This window comes from Ailuropoda melanoleuca, chromosome 5 (assembly GCF_002007445.2).
Source record: "Ailuropoda melanoleuca isolate Jingjing chromosome 5, ASM200744v2, whole genome shotgun sequence".
NCBI classification, from domain to species: domain Eukaryota; kingdom Metazoa; phylum Chordata; class Mammalia; order Carnivora; family Ursidae; genus Ailuropoda; species Ailuropoda melanoleuca.
In genome coordinates, this window is record NC_048222.1 from 61,665,813 (window position 1) to 61,678,416 (window position 12,604).

At 41.6% G+C, this 12,604-nt stretch overlaps 1 protein-coding gene across 4 annotated transcripts in view; it reads right to left on the reverse strand.

Moving 5' to 3' along the window:
• The window catches only part of TUBGCP4 (tubulin gamma complex associated protein 4), a 35,077-nt gene that overhangs the window by 6,499 nt on the left and 15,974 nt on the right, over positions 1-12,604 (reverse strand). For 3 of the 4 annotated variants that reach the window (XR_004625687.1, XM_034661055.1, XM_034661054.1), the window contains 6 exons: positions 9,527-9,692; positions 9,184-9,308; positions 2,388-2,438; positions 1,863-1,968; positions 1,032-1,160; positions 245-383 (listed from right to left, as the gene is read on the reverse strand). Coding sequence is in view for 3 of the 4 variants with exons in the window: in XM_034661055.1 (XP_034516946.1) it covers positions 245-383; positions 1,032-1,160; positions 1,863-1,968; positions 2,388-2,438; positions 9,184-9,308; positions 9,527-9,692 (716 nt within the window). In the remaining variant the exon portion in view is untranslated. The remainder of the gene's footprint in view (positions 1-244; positions 384-1,031; positions 1,161-1,862; positions 1,969-2,387; positions 2,439-9,183; positions 9,309-9,526; positions 9,693-12,604) is intronic. The other variant, XM_002913183.4, reaches the window with a different exon arrangement.

Consider the following 12,604-nt stretch of genomic DNA (forward strand, 5'->3'; position numbering starts at 1 on the left):
TCTGACCCTCCCATTCATCCCAGCACTCAGCACCCAGCAACCCCCATGGCCCTGTGTCCGCAGCTTCACTTGCTAAGGTTTTATGTCTGGTCCACACAGGCATCCGAGTTTGCAGCCTCTGATTTATAGACTGTGTACAATCACCAGCTGCGTGGTTACCTTGCTCCTCCCAGTTCTATTCCCGATCAGTTCTACCCTTGGAAGTCAGGTCATATTTACCTATGAGAAATTCAGAAATACTCACTTTTCCAGAACAGCAGGGGTGAAGAGAATGTGTAGTGGCCACTGCACTTTGTAGGAGAGACCCAGGGCTGCCCAGCCAGATGCAGGGGCTTCCCGGGGAGAAGTTTCCCGAGAAGGCCCTTCTCTTGCCTGAGCGGCATCTGTTAAGAGGAGAAAAGACAACTTTGCTCATCCAGAACCAGGGCTTCGACAAGATGAGTCACGTTCATGAGGGGAATGCTCACTCGAGCCTGCAGAGTCAGAAGCATACAGGCAACAAAAACGGGACTTGAGGGGCGCCTGGGTGGCACAGCGGTTAAGCGTCTGCCTTCGGCTCAGGGCGTGATCCCGGCATTGCGGGATCGAGCCCCACATCAGGCTCCTCTGCTATGAGCCTGCTTCTTCCTCTCCCACTCCCCCTGCTTGTGTTTCCTCTCTTGCTGGCTGTCTCTATCTCTGTCAAATAAATAAATAAAATCTTTAAAAAAAAAAAAAACGGGACTTGAAGAAGAAGGCAGGGAAAGTCTATGTGAGATTCTTTTAGGAGGTTTCTCAGATTCTTTTTTCAGCCTTAAAGTCTGGTGCCTAGAAATAAATAGAGACCATTCCAGCAGCAGGACAAAAAATCACGGCCTGGGCATCCCACTTAGCCTCTCTGGACTTCTCTTTCCTCCCGTATAAAATAGGGCACCAGACAAGGGGACTTCCAAAGTCCAAAATGATACAGTTTCTGTGGAGGTGGGCGGAAGCACCGATGGGACAGATGAGGAACCAATAGGAGCAGAAAGATGCAAGAAAGAATGGCAAACCTTTATGCTCCTTCCCGTGATACTCGATTGTCAGGTGCAACAGAGGGAGAAGGTTGTCATCATCCAGCAGGACCTTATGTGCAGACTGCTGGAAGGCCACATTCACGTCTGCAAGGAGGAACACATGGGCTGACAAGAACGCTGGGCTGCATCACCGAGCCACACACCGCTGGCTTCCCATTTTTGCTCCCGCCTGCCTGACGCTAACAGTGCAGCGCCGTGCAGACGGGCTGCTTTTGCCTGCCTCGCAGGTGTTCCTCCTCCTCTTGCTGATAATAGCACCCAGTTTTCCTTGGAGAATCACCCCTCCCAGTATTATCCATGTGGTTCAGTAGGGCTGACAACAGCTGATGCTAGGCGAAGGCCGGTGACCCAGGCACGCTCAAACAGAATGTAAGACTCTACCTTGTTACACTATTTTGTTTAGGGATATGAACATGATTCAAGCCAGGCCGATCCAGAGGCTCTATTCAGAGTAGAGCAAATAAATTCCCCTTTTCCACCTAGGTTAGTTCGGGTTAAGTTTCCATCATTCGCAACCTAAAGATTTCAAATATAAGTGGCAATAAGTAGCGATATGTCCCGTAAGGAATGTAGGACTATAATCTGATAAAATACCTGATTTGTAGCCACTCTTCCAGGAAGGGTCAAGAGGCTACTCCCAGTGACCTCAGTGTGCAACCCACTTGAAGGGCCTTCCATCTTTGGAAACACTGCTGTCTAACTCACCAGGCTGCTCTTACGTGGAACAGACTGAACGGTTCAGCAGCAGTCAACAAACCCCCTACATCATCAGTCAACTGGTAATTCTCAGGCCCACAGGGCAATTACCATGTTCAGTAACTGCAGTCGGTGGTGTTTTTAACATGTGTTGAGCTGTGTCAATGAAGGCCTGAAACAGTTCTCCACGTCCCAGAAGGTAAAAGTCTTTAATAATCTGCGGAAAGAATTTCAATTTACAATTCAGTAATCTAGCAGGGAGCTCCTCACTGTTGTCATTACACATGACGTTTCTAATCTCATTAGTGTGAACCCAGCCTACAAAAGGACACAGGCTTTTGGTATTTAACAGGGGCACACCTGCAACTCCTCAAGGCAGGACAGCTGGTGTGTCTTTAGTGTCATTCATTCAATGGCAACACAAATCTGTTCTGCCGAAGAAAGTAAACACCCAAACCTTTGTGCTATAGTACATGTGTAATATTGGGGAGAGTTTGCCCTCCTGGATGAGGGAGGACAAGTGAGGCTACTCTGGAAGACTGGGCACAGGCAGCCAATGCTCTCAGGAGAGCCTAGAGAATAAAGTCCCTGCCCACTAGCATCATTTCAAGAATTAAAATACAGCTAAACTATTACCTTCAGCTGACCCAGTAAATCTGACTCTTCTACCATCAGCTTCCAGAGATGCTGTGAAAAGAACAAAACAGGGACAAAATTTCATTCCAATGAAAACTTCTATAAAGAATTGTTTTGAACAAATCCAGCAATATACTGAAAACAGAATATATGTCATGACGAAGGTGAGTTAATCCCAAGAATGAAGGGATTGTTTAAAGTAAAAAAAAAAAAAAAAAAAAAAAAAAAAAGACGGAAACGTTCCAGAATTAGTTGCTGGTGATGGTCGCACAACACTGAATATACTAAAACCCACTGAATTGTACTTTTTTTTTCTTTTTAAGAGCAGCAAAGGTAGAAGGAGAAGCAGACTCCTCACTGAGCTGGGAGCCCGACATGGGCTCGATCCCACAACCCTGGGATCATGATCTGAGCTGAAGGCAGGTGCTTAAACCGACTGAGCCACCCAGGCACCCACCCCCTTTTTGAAAGATTTTATTTATGGGGTGCCTGGGTGGCTCAGTCGGTTAAGTGTATGCCTTTGGTTCACATTACGATCCCAGGGTTCTGGGATCGAGCTCCATGTCGTTCTCCTTGCTCAGGAGGGAGCCTGCTTCTCCCTCTTCCTCTGCTCCCCCCTCCCCTGCTCATGCACGCTCTTTCTCTCTCTCTCAAATAAATAAAATCTTACAAAAAAAAAAAAAAAGAAAAAAGAGCTTCTGCACAGCAAAAGAAATAATCAACAAAAGGAAAAGACAACCTCCAGAATGGGAGAAAATAATATGCAAACCATACACTTGATAAGGAATTAATATCTGAAATAAAGAAGTCCTACAAACTCAGTAACAACAACAACAAAACACAAACAATCCAATTAAAAAATGGGCAGAGGAACTAAACAGGTATTTTTCCAAAGAAGACATACAAATGGCCAACAGGTACCAAAAGATGCTCAATATCATTACCCATCAGGGAAATGTGAGTCAACCACACGTGCTACCATCTCACACCTATGAGAAGTTGTCGTCAAGAAGAGGTAACAAGTTGTTGGCGAGGATGTGCAGCAAAGGGAACGCTTGTGCACTGTTGCTGGGAATGTAAATTGGTTCAGCCACTATGGAAAACAGTATGGAGGTCCCTCAAAAATTAAAAATTGAACTACCATATGATCCAGAATTCCAGGGTATATACACAAAGGAAACGGAACAGGATTATCGAAGAGATACATGCACTCCCACGTTTACTGCAGCATTATTCACAACAGCCAAGATACGGAAACAACTAAGCGTCCATGATGGATGAACAGATAAAGAAGATGTGATATATAATAAAATATACATATTTCAGTCATGAAAAAGAAGGAAATTCTGCCACCTGTGACAACATGGATGGACCCTGAACATATTATACTGAGATACATAATACTGCATGATATCACTTTTAACTGGAGTCCAAAAAAGCCAAACTCATAAAAATGGAGAGTAAAACGGTGGTTACCAGGAGCTGCAGGGTAGGAGAGATGTTGTTTAAGGGTACCAACTTGCAACTAGTAGGTAAATAAGTCCTGGAGATCTAAGGCATGGTATAGTGAATATGGACAACAATGTTGGATTATAAGCAAATTTGCTAAGAGACTAGATCTTAATTATTCCCACCACAAAACAGAAATGGTAGTTATGTGATATAATAGAGGTGCTATCCCTACAATGACAATCTTATTAGAATACATAAATGTGTCAGATCAACATGCTGTATATCTTAAATCTACACAATGTTACATATCAAATACATTTCGATTAAAAAAATAAAAGCACATGTATTAATGAAAAATAAAAACATGTTATAAAGATCCTCAATAAAAGATCAATGAAGAGTCTCAATAAAACAAAGTTTTAACAAAAACTGTATGTTCAGGATACTTTGAGAAGAGTGTTATTTCAGGGATTGGATGTACTAGCCCTTCTATGGTGCATTTAGAGAAGTGTTTATAAACACTTGTAATAATGGTATTTATAAAAGCGGTACCTAATTGCTATGAAATGAGTGCTTAAGTGCAGGAATGTGTTTGCTATTCAGCAATCCATTTAGAGAAATGTTTAAAAAATGATATTAACGATGGTTATAGGAACGTTCTGTGCAAGCTTAAAAAAGAGGAATAAACTACTGATACATGCAACATGGATTAATCTCAAAATAATCATGAGGAAATGCAGCCTGACTCACCTCCTCCCCCAAAAGAGTTCATATTGTTTGACTCCATTTACATAAATTATAAAAAATGCAAACTAATCTCTAGTGACAGAAAGCAGATCAGTGGTTGCTTGGGGGCATGAAGGTAAAAAGTACTGAAAATAAAGGATGGAGGAAGATATGAGGTAAATAATGACATGGAAGGGAGGTGGGTAATGATCTTAACTAATAAAATAGAATTAAAGTAAAAATACATATATAATACACATAAATAAATATATATCATAAGTGATAAAGAAGACATATATACATAAAAGGAAAAACAATAAATATATATTAATTACAAATATGCACATGCCTAACAGCTTGGAGATGAGATATTAGAACACGCATAGAACTCTAGACTCACAGAACATACACTCCTCCGAGCACAGGTAGAACTAAAAACAAGAAACGGGCCCTATATTAATCCAAAAAGGAAGCCTCAAGCAGCTCCAAAGGACCTATCTACAGGCTGTGTTTCCAACTATACGGCATAAAAATTAAAGCTTGATATTACATCGGAATCTGGGGATGTACTGTATGGTTGGTGATTAACATAATATAATAAAATTAAATTAAAAAAAAATTAAAGCTTGATAAATTCCCGGGGTTACAAAGAAAATCAGAAAGAAAATCAATTATTGAGAACAGGATGATAATATATATAGTCCATGCCCAAAACTTGTGGGACAAGGTCAAAGCAATATATATTTCCTAGGAAGCAAGGGTTACAAATAGAAAAGTCAAGTTTTCAACCCAGGAAACTGGCAAAGATTAACAGAAAACTCAAAGGAAGGAAGAAAAATAATAAAGGCAGATATCAATGAGATAAAGAAAAAAGCAGGTAATAAAAACACAAGCTGGTTCTTTGAAAAGATTAGTAAGACTCAACAGTAAAACTTTAATAAAATACGAAGTAAAACAAATAGCTACAGACAGATTTTCTAATAAATTAAATCTAGATGAAACAGGCCTTCCTAGAAAAGTAGAATATACCAAAATTGGCACAAGAAATAACAGTCTTGAACAGATTAATATAGGTTTAAATACACTGAATTGGTAAAGATTTTTTTTAAGATTTATTTATTTATTTGGGGGGGGCAGAAGCAGGCAGAGGAGCAGAGGGAAAGGGACAGAAATCCTCAAGCAGACTCCTCGATGAGTGGGGAGCCCCACATGGGGTTTGATCCCTGGACCCTGAGATCATGACCTGAACCAAAATCAAAAGTCAGATGTTTGACTGACTGAGACACCCAGGCACTCCCAAGACTTCCCCCTTCTTAACCTAACTCAGACAATTTTTCAGGTAAGTTCAATCAAACTTCTAGTAACAATTCCTGTCTTATATTAATTATTCTAGAAAAAAGAAAAGTGATACCTAGCTCATTTTATAAGGCTTATACAGTCTTTATTCTGCAACCACATTTCACTAGTAAATGCAGATGCAAAAATTCCAAGTATTGTACTGGCTAACCAAATCCAACAATGTAGTAAAAAAATAAAACCTCATGTTTAGTACAGTTTATCTCAGAAAGATTCAACATCTGAAAATCTGACCAGAAATTTACCCTCTGAGTAGATTAAAGGAGAAAAAGAACCCAGAGCAAGAAATTGCACCATCATTGATACAGAAAAAGCAGTTGATAAAATTCAACAGCTATTTACGATAAAAATGCATGGCAAACTAGAAAGAAGATAACTTTTTTCACCTGATACACTTAAGTGCCAAAAGCCTAGAGCAAACACTGGAGTAATGGAGAAACCGTAGTTGCATGACCTTTAAGAGCCAGCAAAGTAAAAATGCCCACTATCACCTCCACTGGTTAACACAGTTTATGTCAACTATCACTCCAGCTGTTTAATGTAGTATTAGAGATCCAAGACTGTAAGGGAAAAAAAAAAGTCTAAAATTGGAAGTTGTAAAACTCATTATGTGCAAATGATAAGATCATTACTTAGAAAAATCAACAGAATCAACAAACTTAGAACTAAAAAAAAAAGACTTCTAAGTTGTCACGCAGATTAACCCACAAAAACTAATACTACCACTATCTACATAAAAACAATAACCAACTTACAAAAAAAAATCAAAGTAACTTAAATATCCAGGAATTTTCAAAATCTTTTCACTTAAGTACTAAAAAATATACAGAAAAGTACACAAATAAGTCAACGGCTTGGAGAATTTTCACAATTGAATACACCTGTACAACCAGCACCCTGAAAGCCCTCCTCCTGCTCTTTCCATTGACCAAGGTCAAATACTATCCTGACATCTAACACCAGATTAGTTCTGCATTTGAATTTTTTTTGAGCGAGAGAGAGAGAGACAGACAGACAGACACACACACACACACACACACACACACACACAAGTGCGGGTGGCGGAGGGGCTTAGGGAGAGGGAGAGAGAGAACCCTAAGCAGGCTCCATGTCCAGCTCAGAGCCCAATGCAGGGCTCGATCTCACGACCCTGAGATTACAACCTGAGCCGAAATCAAGAGGTGGATGCTTAACTGACTGAGCCACCCAGGTGCCCCTGCATTTAAACTTTTATATTAAGCTTTATATTAACTGTTTTTGAACTTTATATAAACTCACATAAATGCATACTTAAAAAAATGGGAAAGAGAAAACCAAAAAGGGATGAGTATGATCATATATTTGCAAGACACTCCCCCCTTTTTCCTTCTGAAAAGGAAACTCTATTTTCATTACCAGCAATTGCTATTTTAAGAGAATACCTTTAAAAAAAAGGCCTATTAGCTACAAATGTAAAAAACTTCAAAGAGTCTGAACTTTTTTCATCTATCATTTTTATAAACTGGATATGTAATTTCTACCAATATCTACATTTCAGAATTTCACAAGAAAAAAAATTTTGAAATCTTGTATTATTCATTCAGTAAGATTTTTACTTTCCTCCATGAATTAACTCCGGAGTTATCACAGGAATAATAAAAGAACAGAAATAGATTTAATAAAGTAAGATGAAAGGACCTCAAGACACCAGCCCCTTAGACAAGAGCTTCCTTGGCTGCAGACGGAGGGGCAGAATCTTGAAAATATGAAAGGACAAAAACATGTATTCTAGAGAGTTTAAATATTTACTTGCCCATAAAGAATCAAATGAAGTGATACCTAAAGGTCACCTTATGATCTAATATTCTGCCAATATTATAGCTATCTCTCATGCCTAGGATTTCTGAGACAGCGACTGGAAAAGGAAATCGTATTTATGATGGATTACTATGCTTCCAATGTGAGGATACCCGATGCTAAGCTTCCTAGCAGTTCGAGGCACTGCAGTGCACTGGGTGTGCTTCAGAATCACCTGCGATGGTTTGTTGGTTGCTTGTCTAGTTGGATGGTCATAAATACACGCACCTGCTCCCTCCCTCCAGGTGTACATCCACCAGTCAGGAGCCCTGGAGGGGGACTCGATACAAGTGCGTGTTTTAAGATTTCCCGAAGCAGTGCTATGCACAGCCATAGTGGAAAACCACTAATACAGTAAACAAAACAGCTGAATAAACTAAAAATCTCATTTCGCACTGTCGCACACCTATGAGCCAAATTTTATTTTAAGCCACATAACAGATGCACATCTGAAAAATCACTGGTCACAATATAAGTTGGTGGATGAAGCACAATTCACTTACAAACACTAAACCAGGGGGCGCCTGGGGGGCTCAGGCGGGTAAGCCTCCAATTCTTGATTTTGGCCCAGGTCATGATCTCGAGTCCTGGGACTGAGCCCCGCATCAGGCTCCCTGCTCAGCGGGAAGTCTGCTTGTCTCCCTTTCCCTCTGTCTGTCCCCTTGCTCATGCTCACTCCTCAAATAAAAAAATCTTAAAAAACAAACAAACAAAAAATACTGAACTAGGAGTCACAAGACCTGTTTCTGACCTCACCTTTGTTACTTACTCTGCAACACCAGACAAGTTAGCTATTTTATTCATTTATAAAAATGGAAAAATAATATTTGTTCTGTGTTCCTCACAGGGTTATTATACCCACAAATGAAAAAGTAATAAAGCAATCTAAAATATAAATGAGGCACTAAATTTAGTCAGAATCCATTGAATATGTTGATTTCTCATAATTATTGCCAACTACACTGACAGACTCAAAATGCTGTCTGAATTTGAAAGTGAGACCTCCCTTTATCCAACTAAGTAGCTGACTAGCAAACTCCTGTCAGGTGTGAAGACTAAAGCAGTTCTGCCTCTATTATTAAAAAAACTTCTTGCCCTTTGACTCTCACAATTCTCTCCAAGTTTTTTGTTTTTTGTTTTTTTAAAGATTTTATTTATTTACTGGTCAGAGAGGGAGAGGGAGAACACAAGCAGGGGGAGTGGCAGACAGAGGTAGAAGCAGGCTCCCCACTGAGCAAGGAACCCGATGGGAGACTCGACCCCAGGACATGACCTGGGCCGAAGGCAGACGCTTAACCAACTGAGCCAGCCAGGCGCCCCTCCAAGCTAAGTTCCAACCACATCAAGAAGCAATGGAAGTCAAGCACTCAATTTCTGGGGAACTACTCTGTTTTCTTGCTAAGAAAGCCAACTCTGACATACAAACCTCGGCCACGGTACTGCGAATACGATCCACCACCTGCTCGAAATCCACGAGGCTGAAGAGCGGCTGCTGTTTGAGCCGATGCAGCTCCGCGGCGAAAGTGTCCTCTTGGTTCTTCAAAATGGATCCTGCAAAACAGGCAGGAAGGAAGACAGAGAACAGCAGGACAGGCAAGGATTTCTAGTCCTCATGGTACAGCTCCTTCCCCTGCTTCTCACATAAGCGTGTCATGGCTGTGCCGCAATCTCGGGGCATAAATCTTATAGCCACTCCCTTGCACCAGGCAATACACTGGGGCCAAGCGATATAAAAAAGGACAGGGTCCACTGGGCAAGGAGGTTCTTACCTTTCCTAGTCAGGTTTACGTTTTGATTCTCAAACATCTGGACAGATTCTCCAACAAACAGGATTTTTTCAGCAACCCTCACTGGAATGTAGGATGGCAGAATCTCCACCCGTAAGGAAAACTGTTTTAGAGACGGTGCCAGCATGTTCTCTTCCTCTATCAGGCGCTACTCAAAGAAACAATCCGCATCAGACATGATGTATGAAGAAGTGGAAAGCAAGAAAAATCACTAATTCTCCCAACCCATGATTCTTATTTTCTAGAAGTAGGGACTTTAATTTTTTAAAATGTATTTATTATACAGAGAGAGTGTGTGCCCGAGTGGGGGAGGGGCAGAGGTTGACAGAGAGAGAGAATCTCAAGCAAACGCTGCACTGAGCACAGAGCCACACATGGGGCTTGATTTCACGACCCTGAGATCACGACCTGAGCTGAAATCAGGAGCTGGATGCTTTAACCAACTGAGCCACCCAGGCGCCCCGAAGTAGGGACTTTAAATCTGAAGTTGCACAATGCCTAAATTACCAGTGTTAGAGAGATGGACATATTTCCATTTTCAGACAGCAGGACAGCATGGTGGAAATAAAACTGCTGTTTTTTTTAACATTAGGATTTTAGTCCTCACTCTGCCTTTACTATGTAAGCATTTGTGCGGTAGGTCGGGAACTCGGTTTCCTTACCTGGAGCATGGAATAGTCAGTCTTTATTTTTTCCAGGTCTACAGGTATGTGACTTTATTATCTCGCCATATATGCTGGCTCTGCCCAGCTCTTTACAGTACACAGCCTGAGTCATTTAGCCAACTGGTTGGGAAAGTGTGGCTCGAGGACCAGCAGCATCAGACTCACTTGGAAGCTTATTAGAAATGCAAACTTCCAAGCCCCTCCCCAGATCTAGGGCAACCTGGGAGATGAGACCCAGCCATCCAACTATGTTTTAACAAGCTCTCCAGCTGATTCTGATGCACGTGGAAGTTGGAGAACCACTGATCCAGCCCACGAAGCCCCAGATGCCCACCACCCAATCACTCAGGCCCCTTCCATTCCTCCAACTTGCTTTGGATTTGACCCTTGTCCTCCAGCTCCAACCAGGAACTCTGGGCTCCACAATCCTGACTTAGAGCTCTGCCGTTCACCCTGTTTTGTGCTACAGTGCAGCTGGTCCTCAGGACATTTACCCAGACCTTCTTTTCCTCTCTCTCTCCTCACTCTTCTTCAACAATCATATCTTCTTCCATCACTGAACTGATCATTTTAACAGGTTTTTTAAATCTTTTTACATCTCAGGACTCTCTGCCATTATATAAAAGCTACGGACCTTTCAGACAAATATACAAACATACATTTCACAGAACCTCCAGAAGCCACCCATGGGCCCCAGCTCAAAAACTGCTATACGCTGATGACTCCTTATTCTTTATCTTCAGTTTAGACCGTTTTCATGAGCTCCAAGCTCAGCCCACTGCCTGCAATTACCTCAAAATCAACATGTCCAAAATTAAATCTTTTAAGTAGGCTCCACACCCAGCGTGGAGCCCAATGCAAGGCTTGAACTCACGACCCTAAGATCAAGACCTCAGCTGATATCAAGAATCAGATGCTTAACTGATGAACCACCCAGGCGCCCCTCAACATGTCCAAAATTGGATCCATCTTCTTTCTCCCAATACCGGCTGCACACATTCCATATCATCACTACACGCCTAGCTGCTGAAGGCAGAAACTTGGGTGACGTTCTTGATTCTTCCGTCTGGACTCCCATCCAATCACTAAGGCCTACCTATTCCACCTCCTCAATCTCTCTCAAGCCACTCTATTCTTCTGCATATTTACTGTCACCACCCTTGGTTTTAATTATTTTTCACCTAGTTAACTGGACCCACCTGCTGCTAGTCTTGATTTTTTATTTTTTATTTTTTTAAAGATTTTTTCTTTCTTTCTTTTTTTTTTTTATTCTACAGAGATAGAGACAGCCAGCGAGAGAGGGAACACAAGCAGGGGGAATGGGAGAGGAAGAAGCAGGCTCATAGCAGAAGAGCCTGATGTGGGGCTCGATCCCATTACGCCAGGATCACGCCCTGAGCCGAAGGCAGACGCTTAACCGCTGTGCCACCCAGGCGCCCCATAGTCTTGATTTTTTAAAAAACAATTTCCCCACACACTATCCAGAGTCCTCTATCATAAAGTCTGATTGTGTTAACCTCTTATGTAAAATTCTTCACTGGCTCTCAGCTCTTTTGAGTTCAAGTCCAAATTCCTTCCCGTTGTTTACAAGGGCTTTCAGGATCTTACCTCAATAGCTCCATCAACTGCACCTTCCCCTATCCCCTCCGCTGCCACCTCCACTTTGTGTTTCAGCCTTGACCATTTCAACTGAATTACTACTGGTTCCTCAAGTAAGCCATGTCTTTCATGTTCTCTGTACTTTGTACACATCCTTCCCCCTGCCTGGAACATTTCTTGACCTCTCCTCCCAGACTCGTTGCAATTTAGATGTACACTCCACTGAAAAACTTCTCTAGCTACCCTAAGACCAAGTTCTGAGAACATACTTGCTCTTTCCAGAGCACTTAGTACACTGTAATGTCATTGTTGACTTTTCTATGTTTTCCACTAACAGTAAGGTCTTTCAGGACAGGGTCTGCTGCATTTTATTCCTCTACTTCAGTTAAACACCCAGTAACTCTCCTAGAATAGTGCCTGACATATACGTAACAGGCATTTAGGAATATGTTGTAGCAGGACGAATGAATAAACGGATCAATGGATGAATAAAGACAATACAGGGCTTTGGGGGCTCTCATCGAAATTCCAAGCTGCATTTAAAAGTTATAGGGTAGCTACATAGCCCACATGTACCTTAAGAAACAAGAGTTATTAACCTCATAAATGCATATACTGGGAAAAGGGGAAACAAAGGAATCTCACAAATATATTTTCTATTTCGTAGCCTCACATTAAGTTAGGTGTTAAGAATGCAGCTAAGATAAAACCAAGTTCAAGCGTTTGTATCTGCAGAATTTGTGAAAGGTACATCAACTATGATGAGCTGAGCATGGGCGGAAGGGGTGGTGGGGGC